Source organism: Pezoporus occidentalis, unplaced genomic scaffold (assembly GCF_034315485.1).
Source record: "Pezoporus occidentalis ecotype Australia unplaced genomic scaffold, CSIRO_AGI_Poc_V1 ctg139, whole genome shotgun sequence".
NCBI lineage: Eukaryota > Metazoa > Chordata > Aves > Psittaciformes > Psittacidae > Pezoporus > Pezoporus occidentalis.
Window position 1 is genome coordinate 42,552 of NW_026913198.1, and position 23,914 is coordinate 66,465.

General features: G+C 41.8%; 1 protein-coding gene across 2 annotated transcripts in view; it reads right to left on the minus strand.

Annotated features, from left to right (window-relative positions):
* Window positions 1-23,914, minus strand: part of ANKRD55 (ankyrin repeat domain 55) — a 45,636-nt gene that overhangs the window by 11,761 nt on the left and 9,961 nt on the right. For both annotated transcript variants that reach the window (XM_062609513.1, XM_062609514.1), the window contains exons 4-6: window positions 22,981-23,090; window positions 14,665-14,725; window positions 11,022-11,150 (exon numbers count right to left, since the gene is read on the minus strand). In XM_062609513.1, the coding sequence (XP_062465497.1) occupies window positions 11,022-11,150; window positions 14,665-14,725; window positions 22,981-23,090 (300 nt within the window). The remainder of the gene's footprint in view (window positions 1-11,021; window positions 11,151-14,664; window positions 14,726-22,980; window positions 23,091-23,914) is intronic.

The window sequence follows — 23,914 nt, forward strand, 5'->3', positions numbered from 1 at the left end:
TCTCTAATTTGTATACATACCCATGTCTGATTTATGTCATTTTGGTTCTATGCCAGCATTACTATTTAGATTAAATACTTCTTTACCTGGTATGTGTTCTTCAGATCTATTCATAGACAATCTTCATATTGTTTCTGAGCAGTTCTCTTGTTGCTCTAATTAATCAAGGCCTTTTAAGTTTTCCATGTAAAATGCACTTTTTATTTCTCTCATCAACCTACTAACCATTCTCCTTTTATGTTTTAGTTGTGTATCCTTGGAGAGGGATGAATAAAATTGTATGTAGTTGTGCATAGTAGTGGAGACCTCATAGTAGCCTTCCAGTATCTGAAGGGGGCCTACAAGGATGCTGGAGAGGGACTGTAGTGATAAGACAAGGGGTAATGGGTTTGAACTTGAACAGGGGAAGTTCAGGTTAGATGTAAGGAAGAAATTCTTTACTGTTAGGGTTGTGAGGCACTGGAACAGGTTGCCAAAAGGTGTGGTAAATGCTCCATCCTTGCCAGTGTTCAAGGCCAGGCTGGACAGAGCCTTAGGTGACATGGTCTAGGGGAAGGTGTCCCTGCCCATGGCAGGGAGGTTGGAAGTAAGTGATCTTAAGGTCCTTTCTATACCTAACCATTATATGATTCTATGATAGACGTTTTTGCTAGGTCTTTGTACAGTGACACTAGCTCTTCCCTATTTGTGTTAGAAATACCTCTTTTGGTATGTCACAGAAGAGCATTTGCCTAATTCACAGCTGTGTCTCATTAGAAGCTACTAGTAATTTTGGAATAACTCTTTACAACTCAGTACTTCTCTCTCTTCCATAATTGTTTCCAAACAGTTTCTAGTTTCTGGGAGAACCTTCTGTTATTAGTGCCCAAATGAATGACTTAAATTTTTTATCCTATGCATTTTTTCCCATTTGTATTACTGTAGATTTGAAGGTACTCCATTTTCCACTGTATGATATCCCTATTCCTTTCTGTTAATGTCTTCCAGTTTTTTCGCTTTGGCACATTTCATCAGAAGGTCTCTGTATTTTGTGCCACGTTATCATGAAAATATTAACCAAGATTGATTCTGCACCTTATTCCTGAAAGTAATTTCTTTTCAGGCATTATTGAACATTCAGTTATTACTCTTGACTTCTTGATTTTGAGATACAAGTTCTTTTGCTTCTCCATACTTTTGCTTATTATTCTGTAAGGTGTCTACTTATTCTAAATATGTCTTTCAAGATGGAGAGACATCCATTATATCTCAAGTCTTTTCTACACACTTTTCTCCTCCGCTTTTGGGACACAGATATCTGCTACATATTGCACCATTGGCAGGATACAAGCCAGGTCTCTGGAACCTGGTGGTCCCAGTGATTCTCAGTCCCACAATTTACTGAAATATGTCCCTCTGAAATAAGGAATTTTGTCTTGTATATATTGTTTTTAGTCAGCTGTTTAATTTATAGTCTACTCATGATCATGCCATCCAAGCTTGTTTTCTATGACCAGGCATTTTATAATACCCTTATTAACCACATTAAAATTGTTAATAATTAATAGTTGCTTGAATATCTAATGAAAAAAGGGTGTTGATCAACATTTTGAAGAATACCAATGTCCTATGAATAATGGTTTTATTCTCCAGTCCTTACACCAAATGTCCTCCATACTAGCATAATTCTGGTTAGAGATATAAATCCCTGGTCGCATTCAAGGCTAACTGAATCTAAATGTCTATTATATACTGCTAGTACTACCACAATAGATATCTATCTATTGCCATCCTTCTCCAACTTATTTTGGTTAGAAAAGAATAAAATTAGTAATATGCATTACCTTAGTATTTCTGTATTTGTGTTCTAATGATACTACTGTTCTTCTAATCTTATGCTATCTTGCTAAATCCAAATTTCACATCTGCACCTACCGTTTCAGTCCCCCAGTGTTTTTGCACAACACCTAGTATTTGCGTAAGAAATTTCCCACTGTTCTTACTGGCATTTTATACATTTACAGACAGTTCTGTCTCCCACTAATCTTCCACTTTCTAGACTAAACAAACCATTTCAACCTCTCTTCATCAGTCAGGTTTTTCAACCCACTTATAGTTGGTTCTTTTGGCCTCTTTCCAGTTTGTCTACAGCTTTCTTCAACTATGGCATCTCAAACAGTACAATTATCCAGCTGAGGTTTCTCTCCTGACACAGAAAATGACATTGCTACTTCCTGTAGCCCACATATATGGTGCTTCTGTTAATATGCCCCAGAATGATGTTAGTTTGATTTGTATCGACATTGTAAATTAAACCTCTACTCACTTTTTAATCCACTACTCTTAATTTTGTGCAAACAGCTTCAGTCTTTCACTGTTCTACTTTACACTGTTCTACTCTATGAATTGCAGTTCAATCCTAAAATTTATCAAAATAATTTTGAATATCATCCTAACCCATGAAGTGTCCCTCTAATTTGGTTCTAGATGTAGGTTATATGCATATTCTGTATTTTATCATCTTATTATGGAACAAATAAAAGCATTCTTATGATAAATCCCTAGTTAGACTCTCTATGAGATGTCCAAATCCAAAGGTTATTTGAACTGTTCTGAATGTGTCTGATAGAGAATATAGGAGTGTGAACAATCATATAGTGATTCATATATATAATCCCAGTCTCTGGGTTGATTTTGATTGCATTACTCCTTATTCTTCCCCACTGGGACTTTGGACTATCTTTGGACTGAGTTCTGAGTCCATTATAGAAGATTGTATTTATACAAATTGTGCTGTTCACATCATTCAGTGTGCTCAAAATAGTATGTACTGCTCAAAACAGAAAGAGACAAAAAATTGGACTTTCTATGATCACTCTATTCACCACTTGCTTAAGAAAGGTTCTGTGCTGTGTGATGAATTTTATTTTGTTGGCACTCTGCCAGTATTTCTATGTTTTACTACATGGTATTAGAGTGATTAATTGACATTCAAACTATAGCCTTACTATATCCAATAGCCTCTTATCTGAGGAAGCAAGAATTGCTTTGAATATGGCTGTTAAATTTCTGTCCTGTTTTAACAATATTTGATTCTTCTGCTGAAGGAGATCTCCGGCCAACTGTTCTGTGGTTTTCCAGCTCTCTCTTCTTAGGAATGCCTTCTTATCTTTACATTCATCTTGGCTTTTTTAAGTTGCACACAAAATTCTCCTAAAATGCTTACGCTGCCCTTATTCCTAGATTGATAGCTTTGAGCTGAGGTCACCAAAAATATAGGCTTTCTGTGGTAAATTTACCATGAACCACTCTACTATTGTTAGAGCAGAGGATGTTCAGTGGTAAATTTACCATAGGAAAATTATATGTTTTTGTAACCTTACTCTATGTATCCCTACATTTCATCTTTGCTTTTTGTATTCAAATTCCTCTCACCAATGTTCTCAGAGATTATTAGTTATTTTGCTGTGTGTTTCTATATAATTCTGCAGGGCTCCCCACTCAGTTTTATTTACACTTTTTTCCCATCTCACTCCTTTAGCTCCTTCCACCCAGTATTCATTTTTGTAAGTGAAATTTTCTTTATTAGATCACCCATCTAAATTAGACTGACTTACTTCATTAAGGAGAAATGTCCTAAAGCCTCAAGCTGGGAGACCTTGAAAGGCAAGCTGTCATTGTGCTTTATGCAAGATTTTGTCTGAGGTTTGTGTCTTCTCCAGACTGTGGCAAACATTCAGTAACAGGGTCATTAGTGAATTTGTTGTTAGCTCTTAACTTTGACTTCATTACAACTCCATTTTTGTCAGGTTTGTTAATAAAAAGCCCAGCTCCTGATAGTTGCATCTCTCAGTACTTTCAAAACAAGAAAATAATTCTTCACGAAGTATTCACTGAATCAGGTGCCATAAGGAGAATTATGAATGTTTGGTGCACTTTTATGGTTTCAGTACATTTTTTACCTGTTTCTACCCAATTTATCCTCGTTGTTATGGCCATTGTTCTTATACTTCTGCCATTCTGATATGCAGAATGGTAATTTTACTTAGAAAGTTTATTGTCACTTGTGCAGTATTCTGCTATAACACTGCATTTTGTTTTGCCAGGTCTTCAACTGTACATAATACAATATTTTCTTTGTTCACTGCACTGTATAGAGGGTTATTTTTCCCACCTTGTCAGAATACTCTAACGAGCTACAGATTTCGATGTCAAGGAGAAGAACCATGTGAAGGGAGTCTGCTAAGCTGGCTTGTGGCTACCAGTAATGTAGAGGTGGGAGGAGGAGTGGGACAGACTATAGACCACTTAACTGTTTTCAGGAAACCCTGACAAAGTACTTTTCTTCCAAGTGAATGCCTCCAGAGGTTATGTGGTTAGGTATTATTAGTTCTCCTATACTTTCTGTCTGTTTGTATTAGTGTGCAGTTTAAAACCTTCCTGTATCTATAGCCAGCTTTGCTGAATGGAAATTCCCCACTAGCAGCTCTTGACATTTCTTCTTATTATTAGCATTGAAGGCTAAATTAAGGCCGTCTGTGTTCCCTGTCCTTCTATATCCTCCCTTTTCAATCCCACGCCTTTCTCTTTGTTGTCTTTCTGCTCTGACACTGAAGGGCTTGACATTTTAAGTATTATTTCACATCTCTGTCTCATTGTAGGTGAAGAGTCTTCCATTTCAAACACAGCGAATGCCAATCTCAAGAGCAGGGACATGCTGCAGCACCTCTAGTCTGCCATAAACACAGCACATTGAGAAATGCCCATAAATATTGCAACCTGGGTTGCTGAAGGGTTTTGCACACATGGAAGCTTTCTCCCATTTTTAAGGACATTCAGCATCCCTCTCTGTACTCCAGACTAGGGAAAGCTGAGGAGTGGAAGCATGTTCACTCTACCTGCACTGCTGCCCTGCCCTGGCTGCCAGATGGCTATGCTGGCAGTGCAGAGGCAGCGCACAAATTCAGAGCACCCTGTGGTTTCTCTGCTCTCAGGGGACAGAGGTCACTGGGCCCTATGCTGAGCAAAGGAACAATCCATAATGCCATCTTCAGCTTTCCTTCTGCCAGGAAACTTGCCAGGAGTTGCCTGGATGCAGCCCAGGCCCTTCACAGGGTATGTTTCTGATGGCAAACCAATATAAATTAACAACAACTCTACTGACGCCACTGTAGTTACACTGGTGAGACTCGGCCAGCTTAGAGAGAAGCTCATAATTCTTCTCCTAACCCTAGTACTTCAACCTCAGACACCCACTGAGACAGGTCACTTGCAGACTCAGGAGTGACCCAGCTTGGCTTGACTTTGTGGTACTCTTGGAAAGAGATCGTGTTGCTGTGCTACAGGATACTTTGTCCTGTGGTCCTCAGAGCACTGCTGCCTCTGGTACAGCTAGGAGACACGGTGTTTTTAAAATACTTACCCTCTCAACAGCCTTAGTGGGTATTGGAAAAAGCTACCAAGTGACAAAGGCAGTCATGGAGGCATGCCTCTATAGTTACCACATATTCCTCCCTCTCCTACCCTCTCTTTGCTCAAACTAGAAACTGCATGAAATACTCGCCAATTCTCTGAGAATGAGTTTCACTTGTAGTCTTCTATAATAAGTGCGTGATTTACTGTCTAAATGACTATGGCTATGACTAATATTACTTGGCAGCTTTCTCCTGCTAGTACGTTGTCGTGAGGGCTAATTTGTCCGGATGAGCTGTTTACGTGCTTTGAATAAGAGGTCATTTTTTATTCTGCAGGAGAATAAGAATTTTTTTCTTTACTACTAGCAGAGAAATTGAAACATTTCTCTTCCAGTACCTTTTTCCAGGTATAGGAGATCAGGACATTTATAGATATGCAAAAAGTGTGATGCATGTACATTACTCATGTTCTGGTGTCCACTTGCAGAGTTACACATAGTCTGTTCTGAGAAGAGTTCTGGTAATTATCCTGTACTTACCTACAGGTTTTCCCCAAGACAAATTTCTACTATGCTCAGTGGGAGTTCTGCAATTGATTTCCTTGATTTGGCACAAATAATTACATTGTCAACAGCATGTTGACAGTTAATTATTTCAGGTAAAGGCATTTTTTTCTGATGATCTGGTTGTACTGATGAGTTTGTATATCAATACTGCTGTACCCTGTACAAGTCACAGAAGGGGCTTTGGCTTATGAAATGACACAAATGAAACCACAAAAGTAGGTTATAGCTCTTCTGAAAAACTAAGTAGCAAGAGGGAACATTCCTGAGCATCAGAACTTGGCTGTATACAGTAAAATTTTAGAACTCCTCCCTGGCATGGATTTGTATTGGGTCAATTAACACTTTCCCTACCAGTTCCTGTATGTAGTTCAGGAGATAGCATGAGCTGCAGACCATTTCTAATAAGTGGTCTGCATACTATGACCATCCTGTTTTAGAGAATAAGAGTTTAGCTTAATTAGTTGGTAGGGACACAGGCTGTCCTGTGATAGTGATACCGGGAAATAAAGGGTTAACATTGTGCCTGCTTTCTTAAGTAGTCGCTGTGCTTGGTGAAGCAGAACTGTAGGAGTTAAAGTTGCTAGAATGGTGAAGCAGAATTGTAGGAGTTACAGCTGCTAGGCAGAATTGTAGTAGATAAGATTCACAGCTTAATATTTAAGACATTCTTGTTCAAATAGTATCTTTAGAAAGAAAAGGAACAAAAGATAGCCAGAGTAACAAAATTTGCAAACTCGACAAGTTTCTGCTTTAAGATACATAAAACCAGCTTGTACCGAACCTGAAGTCTGGATAGGAGCCAAAATGAGTCTGCGTGAAAGGAAGAGGTTACTCACTGTGATGAAGAGGAACTACAAGCGTTCATCCTGACGACCCCCTAACAAGGACCACCAGGAGGCACTGCGCAGGCACACCAATGGAATGAGTGCCAGAAAACTAATTATAATACTAGATGGGAATAGGTTTTGCATATGTATTAGGCGTGAAGCAATCTCACGTTTAGGTAATCATTATATGTAATATAAACGAACTGAGTGTCAAAGGGGGGTGCGCATGCTTTTGGAGGAGCAACCCCCAAGCGCCTCAGCGCTGAATAAAGCATACCTACTTTACAACTCTAACGAGTTGTGGAGTCAATCCATGTATCAATAGTTAGCCTTGATGCCAGACTCAAGGCTAAATCACATTCAATTTTTATTGCTGACATTGTCACAAATGTTTACTGCACTTTTTGGAAGAAGCTTCTGATGGTACTGGAGCAGTTTTATTTCTTACTCAAAGCTATTTGCAAACTCTCTTCTTCCTTGTTTTGCAACTTGACAGCTCACTCTATATAGAGTCTTGCTGCTATGCAAAGAGTGACAGCTGTACCTTTGCTGGAATGACAATATTTATACAACAAAGGGATTTCTTAAGGGTATGCTTGGCAAATGCACATAGAACCTATTTTTCATTTGTTTGCTAACAGTCAAAATTGTCTTTAAAGCTTAGTGACATAAATAAAGAAATCAGTACTCTTTCTTTCAGTTATTTCGAGAAAACTGCATGAAACAAGGAGAAAACAAGTACAGTTTTGCAGAGAAAGAAATCTGCCTGAAACCAACCAGACTGTGAACAGTGCCTAGCAAATACACTTTTTCTGGCCCAACTGAACAACAAACATGTCACATGGACAAACACCCACTAAATTTAAGGAGGTTTTTGGAAGTCTCTCTGAATCCTTCAACAGTAGGCAGCCCTCAGAAAAAAAAACAGGGTGCTGGGCAGAAAGCACACAGATCCCTCAAGGAAGACCCCGGGCCTGAGGCATTGCTGCCTTCCCTGTCCCCTTCCTCTGCCCTGGCTGTGTGGCCAGCTGTGTCCTTGAGGTGCCCAGCGTCAATGAAGAGGTTTGTTCCTAGAGATCCTGACATTTAAGCGTGCTTTCACCTCCCAAATCATTACAGAGGCTGCCACGCTTGCTCAGCCAAACACAAATGGATAATTGCCTACACTTTTCTTTTACGATGTGTTTAAGATATACAAGTATTTTGCTTTTCTCTTAGGAAACAGGGTGCTGAAATAATTGCACTGTTGTGGAGCAAACACGCAGGCTTGTAATTTTTTTAAAACTTTGCACTCCAAATCAACCTATAAAAAGTCATCAGCGCAGTTTTGCATGGCAGAATATTATTTTTAATACCTTCTTTTTAGTTGCCTTTTTTTTTATCCCTAAGAGTTTGCATTTCTTCACTTGAGAAGAACTCTTTAATGGACTTTTTGTTTATTCTTTAAATGAAAGCTGATATTTTTCTGTAATCCTATGACTTTGGAAAACAGTTTTAAAAAAGAGACAAAGAAATTTCTGGTAAAAATTATTACAACTGGCAAGGCAATGCAGAAAGATGCCCAAACTTCTCAAGCTATTTCCAAGGTACTACTAATTTTATTATGATACAGTAGTATGTATGACAGTGTATACCATATAGTATGTACTATATTCTACTAGGATTTCAATTACACCATTATCTAGATCTGCTAGAATGGCTTTAAACTTCGTTGCGGTACCAGTGAACTTTTTTTTTTTTTTTGTCACAGAGGTGCGTTTCCTTTTCATTACAGAAATTAGTGCTGGTTGAAATGAGAGAAATGTCTCCTGAAATACTTCCAATATAGTCCTATCCGCACCAGATGATAAAAATATGTGTAAAAAGTGTGACATGAGATATTCTCACTCCAAAACAGAATGATTTGTGTCTTTGACACTGCTATAACACATTTGCACTGAAGATGCGAACTTGAGTGGCAGGACGTTTCAGCTTTTCAATAGAGCAGACTTTGGTGCGGGCAAGGTCTGTCTACTTAGATGGTTGGGCCTCCACAGCTGCCATTTGTCTGATGGAAGACCAAGTACCAAACATATGGTCTTTGAAACAGCCATTGTGGAACAACTATTTCACAGGAAACATGCCTGAGAATCTGGTTTTGAATGGCAGCCAGGGGATTTTATGTGGTCCTGGTCTGCGTTTCAGCCCAGTGTGCACAAACTGCCTCTTTCCTGCAACAAGTTTCAGTGCCTGGTCTCCCCCTTGATGTATTTTTAAAAATGAAATTTAACACAGGGCCCTATTCAGCCGAAAAAAGCTCCTGCAGCTGGTACTGCCTGAGCAATGTGAGTCTCTTGTGCCCTGAAGATATTAATACAATACTTAAAGCAAAAATCCCCCCTTTCCAGCAGCCACAGAGGAGACAATTAGACAAAACAATAATCCCACCTAGCAGAGCTGTTGTTCTGCTCTCTATCATAGAAGAGAAAGTCATGCCTGTCCATGGTGTCTCTTTCTTCTGGGTCTAACAGGGCAGCAGAGAGCACCGGCTGAAAATAATTTTTCTTGGCCAAGCCTAAGTAGGAGAAATGGTAACAGACCTGTTCCATGCTCTGGTATTTCAACTACCCCTTCTGGGACTAGAATATGCAGAAGTATGTGGATGGAAGAAGCAATTTATAAGGCTTCATAGCAGAAATCTGACAAGAAGGATGTTATTTCCTCTGATTTCTGGGAGTAACTTACAGGGAGAAAGAAAAGGGAATTCTGATGTGCCTCCATCTTAGTCCAAGTGGGTTTTGTGAGGTTTTAATTTCCCCCTTTCTCAAGAGTTATTCTGCGTATTTGTGACAGAAAAGTAGAAGTGGGAGTTAATCCTGCAATTACATTAATGAGGTTTACAAAATACAGAATCAGGGAGAGATTAAGGTATGAGAGGAACTCTGAAGGTCATGATATGAAGGGGATTCCCTATTGTCTTTCTGTCTGAGAGAAAGCTTATTCCCAGAACTCTGATCCAGACCACTGCATAGCCTGTAGGAGCTTGCATGAGTTTCAGAGATTTCCCACTGGAAGCAGCCTGCACTGGAATATGCCTAGTCAAAATGAAGAACAGGTTTTAGAGTAGATACGTTTAGTCTCCCAAGGCAAAATAACAGGGGATGTAGCTGAGTTTCAGACTGATTGGGGTCAAAGAATAACAAAACTAATGTTGAAACAATACCAGTTGCAGAGGCCAAAATATACCCCTGCTTAAGACAAACAAAAGTTGAGCCTATTGTACAAGAACCATCTGTGTGAGGTCATGGTCAAAGGAAACAGATTATTTGTTCTAGGTGTCCTTGCTCATTTACAAATATAACATGTGGCAGTTCAGAGCTTTTAAATTTCTTTGTTGACACATTTTTTAAGACAAGTGAACTTAGACCAAAAGGTAAGGATGCAAATATTTAGTCATTGTAGGCAAATGTTACTGGATTTTTATGCAAGTTCTATTTCTGGTTATCTGTTGTGCAGGTGTTTTGAACATTGATACCAGAACTTGCTATGGCAAGTGAGCAAGTAAAAACATATTTATATAATTCCATCTGGGAAGTTTTCTGCAGTAAAGTTTGAGAATAACTTAGTAAATTTGGCTATATTTTATACCCCTTACTACCAATTGCATAGTACAGTATTTAATGCCACATTAAACCTGCGTGTTTTTTTTTCTAATTACTGCCTGAGTAATTTTTAGCAATTTGACTTTTTTTTTCTTTTTCATAGAAGATAGGAACATATAGTTCAACAGGAAATGTGTTTGCTTCCTTGTCTGCCTTAATCTCCAGAGAAGCAGGGCCTCAACCCTTCAGCTAATTATTCTGCAACTATAGCATACATTTTAACTTGTATTTACATTATTTTATTCCTAAAGGCCTTTGGCAACAGCATTTGAGCTGCTGATTTCTGCAACCCTGATTTGGTGAAAAAATTTAAGCATGAGTTCAACATGAGGCATACATGTGCTCTCATTGAGATAAATGATAACTTTGTTCAGGGCAACAGAGCCGAGCCTATTTTAAGTATGCCTTACTCTCCAACAAAGGTGTTAGATCCTTGATCTGTGCCCACTGGCAAAATGCTGGGGTTTTAGTAGGCATTCCTCTCATCACTTTTCCCAATTTCACAGCCAAAATAATTGCTTTTGAAGTATTTCAGACACCCAATAGCCAGCTCAGCTCAAGCAACTGCCTGGTGAAACCATGGCCATGGCTCACCTGTACTGCCCAGTGCAGAGCTGTTTTGAGGTCTTTGTCCACCAGAGTGAGGTCTGCTCCCCTGTGCAGCAGAGTCTGGGCGTGCTGGGGCCTGTTGTGGAAAGCAGCCCAGTGGAGTGAAGTCATTCCCTGAAAGCCACAAACCCAAAAGAGGAAATTATTGTCACTCAATAGGACCGTCAAGTCTCTTCTCAAGTCTCTAGATAAGCTAGACAGTTCTGAAACTGTTTGGGACTGATAGACTCTTCCATCTTGCTCTTGATTTGGAATAATTAGTAACAGCTTCTGAATCAGTGGAGTCACAAGGAGGAATCAAGCTTTTTGAAGTTATTACAGAACATGGATACAAATGCAAATGTGCTTTTTGTACATCACTGCAGCCTATTCTAAATAATGGGTAGTCAGGACCATGACAGAAGGGGGGGGGGGGAGGGGGTACTGCCTTACTACTCAGTTTGTATCCTGTCAGAAAAGCCCATTTTAGACTGGTGTTTGACATGATGCAGTATGGTGTTTTGTTTAGGTCTTATCCTGGATCCAAAATAAATATTATAAGCTAGTATTCTTAGCTGGCACTAAAAAATGTCAATAAAAAAGTCACATTATAAACTTGTTATTTTTGTTGTTTAGGGAGAAAACAAAGCAGCTATTGACCTGCATTTACATCCCATCCTAGCTGTGTTCAGTCAGTCTTGGTAGATCAGAGAATTCATGGCATGTATTTGCACTGTCATCACCACTGTTACACACTACATCCATAATATTAAAGATTCTTTGTATACAGTTACTTTTTAAATGTGTTTCCTAAAAACTGCTACTGTTCTGGTGTGGTAGCATAGTACTTTGGACAGGATAGTTCTTTACTATCTCTTATCAGGGAAAATGCATTTCAAGGGTCTTGTCTGATTTCAAAAATTATAAAAAGCAGAAAATGTGGAGCGGAACATTAAATTAAAACTTGACATAGGACCCCATAAAGCCAACTGGCAACAATGTACAAGCTATAAGATGTTGGCACAAACAGTTTATCTGTGCATTAATACTGGAAGTTCTTAGAAGTGATTTTCTAACTAAAAGCTTGAATGCCCTAACAGTAATATCTCTCACTCATTAGGTATTCTAGAGGGCTTTTCAAGTCTCCTGATGTCTTAAGTATAGGCGATGACAAAATAGAGCAGTTGAATAAGAGCAGTTTTGGTTTTAGTTAGGGCTTCAGTGTGGGGGGTAGCTTTTGTAAAACCAAAAATGTGGGTAAAATCCTACCCTAACTGAAATTAATGGGAGATCTGCCACTGACATCAGTGGACCGAGGTTTTGACAGAAGAGACTTATTACTGTTGATGGACACTCAGTATCTGAGTGCTGTGAAGTGAGGATTCACTGAAGTTATTTTCATCTAGGAAACAGGTCCTTACCCCTAGTCTAGGACAGCAGGAAAAATCAGTGAAAGAGAAGAAGCGACAGTGTAGCAAGCCAGATTTCTGTCATCCCCTCTCAGTCTATTGACACGGACAAAATATCCTTGAAAAATCAACTTTCTCTCTGTTTCTACTGTGGTAACCAGCAGTCAGCTGTAACATAGGAGTGTGAGAACTGTGGGTGGGGATCAAAGTCCTCTCTAGTCCAGGAACACAGCTCAGAGAGGTCAGTAGCAGATGCTTATGGAGAAATTATAGGAAACAAGGCTTGACATACAGTCTCCTAAAATTTGGTAATCAGACTGAAGACTTCCTATGAAATCCAGACCTCCACAAGCTAATGATGCAAAGAGTAAAATGTAATTATTTTTATTTTTTTCTAAAACTGCTGCTGGATAATTTCTGTAGGTGTCCCCATCAATTTAGATGTAAAAAAACAGTTAATAATTATTACCTTTCAAACTTGTCCATGAAGTTTATTATGCCATGGATTTATATAATTCCTCTGGCATAGCTGCCAAGGTGAAAATCCTGTTTTTGTTCATTTGTTCTAGTTGTTAGCCTGCCCATGAAAGGAAGCTAATCTACAACTACTGCCATCTTTCTAGTCTTTTTCTGTTGATTTTTATTCTCCTATATTCTTTTTCAGATTACTCCTCCAGCTGACATTCAAGCATAATGCTGTTTCCTGGTTTGTTCTCTATTTCTTTTCTAATAATTTGTACATTCCATGTGTCCTTTTGGAGCAGCCATCTGGGCAAAGAGCATTGAGCTGTTTGTAGCAGCAGCTCACATGTGTGGGCCTGTGCAGTGGGCAATGGCTGTCTAGCCTGCACCCATCCATATATGCATGGTGATACCACCCTTGACTGGCATCTGTAGATAGGTTACTGTTGGTGAGAGGAAGCATGAGAGTGATATCAGAACTGTCAAAGCTGAAGATCTAGCAGATTATATTAAAGGTGAGACAGCCAAACAAACATTTGTAAATAATAGTGGACATAAAAGGAGAAAACCCAAGAAATGGCTGTGGGAAATAAAGTGTGACACTTGTTTTGCCCAGATTTGAGGCTTATTCAGGGGATGTTTCTTCACATTATCTCACAGGCCTCATAAGTAAACCCACAGAAAGCTGCCGTTGTGGAAAGTATGAAACCTCCAGATGTATTTCTTATTGTTTATGCATTCATGCATTTATTGGGGTGTTTTTCTCAAGTGTAAGATGAGAAAACTGAACTGTTTTATGACAAAAGAACAGTTCTGTTAGCTGAAATAATTTGTGAGGATCCATATTTCCAGAAAACACGACTGTTCAGGGCTTAGTACTCACACTTGAACAAGTATCTTCTCAGTGCCAAATGCCAGTGAGATGGACTAAAAGTTCCAGACTGCATGTAGCAGTGCATTACAGCAAAAGATTACAGCTTGAAATCATGATCCACAGTTCCATGCAATTCATTAGCAACATAATTCTATACCAAGACAAAGCATACATCTGGTTTAGGTTGTGAGCAGTGTCACCAAACCGTCCACTGGATAAGGAAGGTTCATAGGAAGGGGATCAATTAACAACTCTGTGGCAGCTCTGGCACAGTGGAGAAGAGGTACATTCTCGAGCAATTGTTAGAGTGAAGAGAAACATATGAAAAGACATCCAGGGTCTCTCTCTTGTTTTGGCTTCTCTATTAGGAGAAGAGAACATTTGGGAAGTTAACACTCATCTATGAATACTGTATATATACATATATATATATATATATATATATATATATATATATATATATGCAGGACACAGTTCTTTAAGGACCAGAAGACAGTATAATTTTTTTGTCTCCATGACTGTTCTGTGTAATGTTAGCTTGCCAGTATTTTTTCTAATAACAGTAGTTTAATGAGGATGACTGGTAAAGGTGACAGTTTAGTCCAGTGTCTAACTTCAGAAAAATCAAAAGCTATTGACATCTTGGCAAGTTGAGTTAAGAGACTGATTCAATATACTTCATAGTTGGCAGTGTATGGAGAAGGTATATTAACCTAATGGTGAATCACGTATAGTAAGAAAAATGACATAATGCTTTCCAGAGTTCAGCAAAAGCATTCTAGAAATTTTTGTCTAGTGCACAAGTTCATTGTAAAATTGATACTACAGTGGACTTTTTCTGAGCAGCATGAATTGTATGCCCCCAGAGCCTGAGACTGTGACTTTTAGCACAAAACTCACTCACCTCATTGTCCTGATGATTGATTTCATGAAGATTTGACTTCTGCAGAAGCACGTTCAGAAGCCTGTGGAAGCAATGACATAATCAGTGTGCTGTTGTCCTGACTAAACCTGAAAAAAAGACATTTTTTTGAGAAACGAAACATGCAATTTCAAGAAAAATCAGTATTAGTGATAGGCATAGGTCAGAATGTCTGACCTATGACAAGTCTGTGCTTTGTCATATTAGAAAAGACAATAGGACTTTATGGCTTACTGTAACAACAGAAGTTTAATGCTGGGAATTAAAAGCAGATCCCCTAGGAAGAATTCTTGTGCTGATTGCCAGACTGGAATCAAAATGTGTAATACTATACATGTGTGCAATTTTTGGTAGCTTAGCAATTCATTGTCATACTATTTAATGAAGTTTTTAACAAAGAGAAATGCTAATGACCAGTTTCTAAGAGGATTTTTCACTCTCCTTAACTCTTGGACTAATGTGATGCTGTGTACAAGTTTGTGTGTGTGTTCATGCATACTATATATTTACACACACAAACCAACAGTATTTTACAAGGACTTGCAGTTTGTCTGCTGGGATAGGACATTGTTATGATATAAAACATAGCAGTGAATTGATTCACATTTTATAGAATAATAGACCACAAACACTCCTCTCTGGTAGAGGGAACAGTTACAATAAAATAGTTTCGTGAAATATTATCCAAGTGCAATAATACTTTTAACACTGCATGGATTTTGTTTTTCTTTTCCTTTCATCCCTATGAAGGTGTTCTAAAATAGGTTTGGTGAAGGTGGTTTTGTTTTATAGTAGGATGCTAAGTGTTTGGATCTTGGTAAAGGACCATCCTGTCACAGGCTATAACAAAACCAAATAGCATAGATCCTAACATGGATGTACAGATCTTATGATTCTGGCAAATGGGAAGATAGATCCTTAGTCGATTCCTAGGTAAGATCGTACTGCAAATCAGTGTCTCATATGAAGGTGTAAATGTGCTAGAAACCTTCAAAATATAAGCGTGTTTAAAGACATACTGATTTGCAAGGAAACCAAAAGATGATGAAGTGTCAAGAATGAAACTCTGATAGATGTACAGACAATGCACAGATAAATGTGTACAATCATGCATCATTAACGTGCATAGGAGGTAGAAAAAAAATCTTGTACTGCTTTTCACCAGGACAATTTTCAACATCTTCCAGTGTGTTTTCTGTATGGAACTGTCCTCAAGTGTGTGGATCAGATCAAGTCAAGCATGCTTATTTTCTCCCCAGTAAGGACAACTAGATAATTTAATTTATTCAAAATAAAGACATTTGCAGTTGCTTAGGGGTGATTTGAGCAATTCTGCAGGTGAAAGTCTTAGTGATTGGTAACCACATCTTCAGGTGCCAGAAATCCAAATTGAATATTTTCCTAATGAGAATATTCCTAAAGGGTGAAGACTGGTCAGACGCCAGTGCTTTGCTAGGACTTCAAATCCATTTGTATATGGATACAAATACTTGTAGAAAAGAGGTGTTACACATCCTTTTCTGAATCATACAGCTGATGGCATAATGAAATTAAACTATAGGAACTCTGAAAAGGATGGTATTTTAGAATTGCTGCGATTAGCTTGGTAAAAATTTATAAAATGGAAGAGACATTTTGTGGTCATTTGGCACAATGACTCAGAGTCTCAGAAATACAGGTCTTGGTAAAAAAGAATTAGTGAGCAGCAAAGAATTTGGATAACCATAATATGCTGGTAAAACCCATTTATCACACAGTTTTATAATCTGATGCATGGTTCTGTTTAACCCCAGATATCATCAATAAAACTAGTGATGTGAAGGAAATCTCATTCTTTTAGGGTAAAATCTCTGTCAACAGCAAACTTTGGGTCACTTATATCCTTAGAGATTATGGGAACAGAAGTGCTACCACTACAATATGTAGATATTCCACCATGCAGCTGAAATTTCTGTGATACCTGCTCTAAAAGGCATAGACCAGGAATGGATTCTCTGTTTACCCTTCCTCTTAGGCTCTGCAGAACATGCTGAAGCAGGTAAGTCAATTACCAAAACAATACATAAAATGGCTGATCAAGCTTTCAGACTCGGCTGAAAAAGCATTTCATAGCTGGCCACTGCATATACCCTTTGACAACACCTTTGGTTTCAGAGAGTGACAATGACTGTGGTGGAAAAGCCTCTCCGCTCAGTGCTCCAGGCAAGTCTTCTGGGCCTGGTGCAAGCTCAGTGAGAAGACACAGGAAACGGAATCACAGAACTGGTAAATTGGTCTGTTGGTAAGGTGAGTTGGTAATTGGTCAGTTGCTGAGGTGAGTAGCTCGAGAGAGGACTCATTCAGCACCGGAGCTGGGGCGGAGATCAGCGTCCAGGAGCCTCAACTCAGAGCGCCAAGAGCCACCGAGGGAGCCTCAACTCCTCGACGGGACCTGCCCAGGAGCCGGCAGCTCAGCTGACGAGAGCGAGCGGGGACTCACAGCGGGCGGAGGCAGGAGCAGCGGCACCAGCCCTGAGTGGGTAAAAACCTGCCCCAGGGAGAGCGGCGAACAGAGCGGGTCGGGGCAGTTTGCGCGGGCAGGCGGGCGGGACGGTGAGCGCTCGGCGTATGAGCAGGGCCCGGTCCGGGAGCTCTGCTCTGGCTGCCCCGGCGGTGGCAGCGTAGGCACCCAGACAGAGCCGGTGAGAGGGGAGGCTGCAGTGCAGAGCTCGGGGTGTAGAGAGTGCCTGCACTGGTCTGGTGAGGGGAGGGTGCACAATGGGCAGGGCTGCACTCGGTGCTCCCTGGTGGAGGTCCTCCTGCAGCAGGGGCTGAGCTGCGGGACGCTGTCAGTAGGCTGCGAGATGTCAGGGAAGCTGAGAGGAAGCAGGAATGCTTGCTCCCGGCCCAAACTGTGCAGGGGCCTCGAGCTTCACCTCTACCTCATGAAGGAAAGAAGGAGGCCGTTAACCTGGGAAGCTGGGAATTAGTGACAAAAAAAAAACAACGAAAAACAAAAACAAAACAACACAAAAAAGAAAAAAAGGAGGAAAAGGACAATTAAAAGCAAGGGGCTTCCCCCTAAATCCCCTGTCTCCACGCAGAACTGCTTTGCTGTTCTGCAGGGGGCTAATGAGGAAATGCACTCGAGCCAGAAACAGCCAGGCTGATGCACTGGTAAAGAAGATCTCTACTGGTGCTGCCAGGAAAAAGCAGCGGGTCGTTATGTAGTAGGGGACTCTACACTGAAAGGGACAGAAGCACTTGTCTGCCAGCCAGACCCCGTCTCAAGGGAGGTGTGTTGCCTACCGGGGGCACGGATCAGGGATGTGGCAGAGAGGCTGCCTGCTCTAGTAAGTCCCACGGACTATTACCCACTCCTGGTGATACATGTGGGTGCTAGGGATATAGATAGTAGTAGCCCGGGGAACATAAAGAAGAACTACAGAGCCCTGGGGGAGGTGGTTAGGGGCTCTGGAGCTCAGGTGGTCTTTTCGTCAATTCTCCAGGGTACAGGGGAGGACCTAAAAAAAGCTAGGAGGATTGGCCAGGTTAATAACTGGTTAAAAGGGTGGTGCCATAGTCAGGGATGTGGGTGTCTTGAACACGGGACCCAAGTTTGTAGGCCAGGTCTAGTGGGGGCTGGTGGAGCTGGTCTGAAAAAAAAGGGAAAGAGCAGTTTTGGTAGGAGGCTTGCCAGGCTGGTCAAGGAGGCTTTAAACTAGATGTGTTGGGGGAGGGGGTCATCATTCCATCCCAACACACCCAGTCAGTTGCCAGCACCTATAATAAATGCTTGGAGAAATGTAGATATAGAAACATAGAATCATAGGATAGTTAGGATTGGAAAGGACCTTAAGATCATCTAGTTCCAACCCCCCTGCCATGGGCAGGGACACCTCACACTAAACCATACCACCCAAGGCTTCGTCCAACCTGGTCTTGAGCACTGCCAGGGATGGAGCATTCACAACCTCCCTGGGCAGCCTATTCCAGTGCCTCACCACCCTAACAGGAAAGGATTTCCTCCTTACATCCAATCTAAACTTCCCCTGTTTAAGTTTCAACACGTTACCCCTTATCCTATCACTACCTTCTCTTCTCCAGGCTGAACAGCCCCAACTTCCTCAGCCTGTCTTCATACGGGAGGTGCTCCAGTCCCCTGTTCATCCTCGTGGCCCTTCTCTGGACTTGTTCCAACAGTTCCATGTCGTTTTTAAGTTGAGGACACCAGAAAAGCACACAATACTCCAGGTGAGGTCTCACGAGAGCAGAGTAAAGGGGCCGGACCACCTCCTTCAACCTGCTGGTCACGCTTCTTTTGATGCAGCCCAGGATATGGTTGGCTTTCTGGGCTACAAGCGCACACTGCTTGTTCATGTTCATTTTCTCATTCCAGCTGCTCCAGCCAATGAGCTGGCTTCATTTGGAGCTCCGCTCAGATGCCTCTATACAAACTCTCGTAGCATGGGGAACAAACAAGAGGAATTAGAGATGTGTGCACGTCTACAGGGGTATGATATAACAGGCATCACAGAAACATGGTGGGATGGCTCCTATGACTGGAGTGTTGGAATGGAAGGTTACAGGCTCTTTAGAAAAGACAGGCCCAGTAGGTGGGGAGGGGGAGTTGCTATTTATGTTAAGGATAGGCTGGAGAATATGGAACTGTCTGGGGACAGGTGAGCAGTTAACAGAGAGTTTGTGGGTCAGGGTTAAAGGGAAAATAGCTATGGGAGACATTACTGTGGGGATCTGTTACAGACCGCCTGATCAAGGAGAACCTGCGGATGAAGCACTCTATAGACAGACAGGAAAAGCCTCACGCTCGCAGGCCCTTGTTCTCATGGGTGAGTTCAACCACCCTGACATCTGTTGGAAGGACGGTACGGCCCGGCACAAGCAATCCAGGAGGTTCCTTGATTGTGTGGAAGTCAACTTCCTTCTGCATGTAACAGAGGAGCCGACAAGGAGAGGTGCCATGCTTGACCTCGTGCTCACCAACAGGGAAGGGCTCCTTGGAAATATGATGCTCGAAGGCAGCCTTGGATACAGCGATCACAAGATGGTCGAATCTGAGATCCTCAGGAGAGTGAGAAGAGCATGCAGCAAGCTCACTGCCCTGGACTTCAAAAGAGCAGACTTTGGCCTCTTCAGGAACCTGCTTAGTAAGGTTCCATGGGATATAGCCCTAGAGGGCAGGGGGGCCAAAGACTCTTGGTTGATATTCAAGGATAACCTGCTACAAGCTCAGGAGTGTTGCATCCCAACCAGAAGGAAGTGCAGCAGGAGGGCCAGGAGACCTCCTTGGGTGGATAAGGAGCTCCTGAGGAAAATTCAAATGAAAAAAGACATTTACAAAAAGTGAAAGCAAGGACAGGCGGCCTGGGAAGAGTACAGGGATGTTGTCCGGAAAGCCATGGACCAGGTTAGGAAAGCTAAAGCCCAGTTAGAATGAAACTTGGCTAGGGATATTGAGGATAACAGGAAGGGATTCTAGAGGTATGTAGCAAATAAAAAACAGACTAGGGAGAATGTAGGCCCCCTCAGGAAGCTCTCGGGAGAGCTGGCTACACAGGATTTGGAGAAGGCTGAGGTTCTGAATGACTTCTTTGCCTCGGTCTTCACTGGCAAAGGCTCTGCCCAAACCACCCAAGTCTTGGAAGGTGGAGGCAGGGACTGTGAGAATGAAGACCTTGGGCCCACTGTAGGAGAGGAACTGGTTCGAGACCATCTTAAAAATCTGAATGTGCACAAGTCCATGGGACCTGATGCGATCCATCCACAGGTCCTGAAGGAGCTGGCGAATGAAGTTGCTAAGCTACTGGCCGTCATATTTGAGAAATCATGGCAGTCAGGTGAAGTTCCCGACGACTGGAAAAAGGGAAATATAACCCCCATTTTCAAGAAGGGGAAAACGGATGACCTGTGGAATTACAGACCAGTCAGTCTCACCTCTGTGCCTGCCAAAATCTTGGAGCAGATTCTCCTGGAAGGCATGCTAAGGCACATGAAAAACAACAAGGTGCTAGGTGACAGCCGGCATGGCTTCACTAACGGGAAATCCTGCCTGACCCATTTGGTGGCCTTCTGTGATGGGGCTACGGAACTGATGGACAGGGGTAGAGCAGTTGATGTCATCTACCTGGACTTGTGCAAAGTGTTCGACACTGTCCCACATGACATCCTCGTCTCTAAATTGGAGTGACATCAATTTGATGGATGGACCACTCGGTGGATAATGAACTGGCTGGATGGCCGCACGCAAAGAGTCGTGGTCAATGGCTCAGTGTCCATCTGGAGACCAGTAACGAGTGGTGTCCCTCAGGGATCGGTGTTGGGACCGGTCTTGTTTAATACCTTCACCGCTGACATGGACAGTGGGATTGAGTGCGCCCTCAGCAAGTTTGCCCATGACACGAAGGTGTCTGTTTCGGTTGATATGCTGGAGGGAAGGAATGCCATCCAGAGGGACCTTGACACGCTTGTGAGGTGGGCTGATGCCAACCTCATGAAGTTTAACCATGCCAAGTGCAAGGTCCTACACCTGGGTCGGAGCAATCCCAGGCACAGCTACAGGTTGGGCAAAGAAAATATTCAGAGCAGCCCTGCAGAGAAGGACTTGGGGGTGCTGGTTGATGAGGAAATGAACATGAGGTGGCAGTGTGCGCTCGCAGCCCAGAAAGCCAACTGTGTGCTGGGCTGCATCAAAAGGAGCGTGACCAGCAGGTCGAAGGAGGTGATCCTGCCCCTCTACTCTGCTCTCGTGAGACCTCACCTGGAGTATTGTGTGCAGTTCTGGCGTCCTCAACTTAAAAAGGACACGGAACTGTTGGAACAAGTCCAGAGAAGGGCCACGAGGATGAACAGGGGACTGGAGCACCTCCTGTATGAAGACAGGCTGAGAAAGTTGGGGCTGTTCAGCCTGGAGAAGAGAAGGCTGCGTGGAGACCTCATAGCAGCCTTCCAGTATCTGAAGGGGGCCTGTAGGGATGCTGGAGAGGGACTCTACATTAGGGACTGTAGTGATAGTACAAGGGGTAACGGGTTAAAATTTAAACAGGGGAATTTTAGATTGGATGTAAGGAGGAAATTCTTTCCTGTTAGGGTGGTGAGGCACTGGAATGGGTTGCCCAGGGAGGTTGTGAATGCTCCATCCCTGGCAGTGTTCAAGACCAGGTTGGACGAAGTCTTGGGTGATAGGTTTAGTGTGAGGTGTCCCTGCCCATGGCAGGGGAGTTGGAGCTAGATGATCTTAAGGTCCTTTCCAACCCTAACTATTCAATGGTTCTATGAAATTCCTGTGCAGAGTAAAGGTCTGCCTGTACCCGTGGAGAATGAGAAAATCATTCAGGGAACCCTGTGTGCTGCTTTTAAATTATTGTTAAATTACTGTAATTTATTGTTCCTTTTCAAATAGCAGCCTGTACAGTATTTTACAAGCATTGTCTTTTGTCTGTGTAGGCTTGGTTTAATGATAGTGACCTGTACTTTTGCTGTTCTCTCCAAGTGATGCATGAAAAGCAATGATAATGTGAAAAATTGATAAAACTGTTAGAAAAAGGCTAGAGAGCAAGGTCAGTGGATGTCTGAGCTGGTCTGATGTGATGACAGCAGCAAAACTGTAGTCTTATTGATTACGTCACATGAAATTTTTGTATATACTGAACGTTATACCTCTCTCTAATGTCATCTTATACCTCCAGACATGTTTTACTTGTGAAAGCTTTTTTCTAAGTGAATTTATTCAAATGTACAAATCAATTTTTTTTTTTTTTGACTTTCCTATTATCAGAAGCTGGAATGAGACAAAGAAGTTCCTAAGACTTCTTGTGAAGACACTCTATGGTTGTTATTCCATGTTCAGCAGAAGTAGCTTAAAATGAGCCAGTCCACCAAACCTAGCACCCCCTTTACAGTTGGGGTTCTCACAGAGGTTATCTTGTAGAGAACATTCCTCACATTTGCCATGCTACTCAGAGAAGTCCAGAGAAGGAGTAATATCTTGTAGTATTTCTTGTGGGGAGATGGCAGAAGGGAAACCCAGGGTTGCAACCTCTGTTATACTTTTTTTTCCCCCCTCCCGTTACTGTGATCTTAAACCAGGCTCCTCACCTTGACCATGTATCTCTGCTACACAAGTCGTGTACAGTGCTTTTCCTTCTCTGCCCCCTTCATAATAGCCACTAAAAGAAGGAGCAAGTCACAAGTGTAACAGCTAATCTTCCTGAGTGGGGCTCCCCTTTAGGCTGGGTAGCTTGTGCTGGTGACTACCTGTTGAAATTCTACCAGCAAATGTTGTTGGAGCCTGGGACATACCTCACATCAGGCTCTGCAGTAGCAGCATGCAGTGGCAACCTCCCATTTTTGTCAGGTATGTTCTGCTTAGCACCATTTCTGATCAGGCTGATACAGCCTTCCAGCCAGCCCTAAAAAAGAAATCACAGCATGTCAAAGAGGAAGGTGAAATGCATCAGGACAGATCTTTGGTGCTTCTGGCACCCGGGTGCTAGTGTAGCTGTTTCTGCCAGCAGAGGAACTGGTCTCAGCACTCAGAGCAGTTTCCCTTTGGAGTACAAATCTCACGCTAGCTCAGCCATTCATTTCTGTGATAAAGTGTTTTCTTTACACTGCATTTTGTTTTTTCTGCAGCTGTGGCAAATACTGACCTAGTAAACAATGGTTAAAAACCTGCTAATTGCAGGATCACTAGGAAATGCTACACATATTCCTGCATGTGGATTTAATTATGCTAGATTAAACCAGAAACATGAGTACTTAATCTTATTTCCTTGATGAGATTTTAGCAGGGATGGCAAATCAATAGTAAAAAGCCTTAGAGTGTGGTCTTACAAACACTGTTGCAGAAGTTTGAACTAGTGACAATGTTAGACTGAAAACAACACCAAAACAGATGGGATTAATCAGTGCTCAGCCTAAAACCTTCTATTGATCAACTCAGCAAAAAAAGCAAGTAAACAACCTGGTTGCAATGGCATAAATCTTTCACTGTATACTTAAATCCCAGGGAAATCAAGCATGAGTTTGTTTTCTTCAATCCTCTGCCGGCAATCGATAAAGACCATTCCCTCCTGTATGAGCTATGTCGGATTGGCATTACCAGCATTTATAGGGAAGAGGTGTAGAATAATGGAACCAGAGCAGCCCTGTTGTAGCTGCTGGTGGAAGTACAAGGACACCCAATTCTGCATGTGATTGTGACTGTGGAGCTTTGCTGAATTCAGTTCCCTGC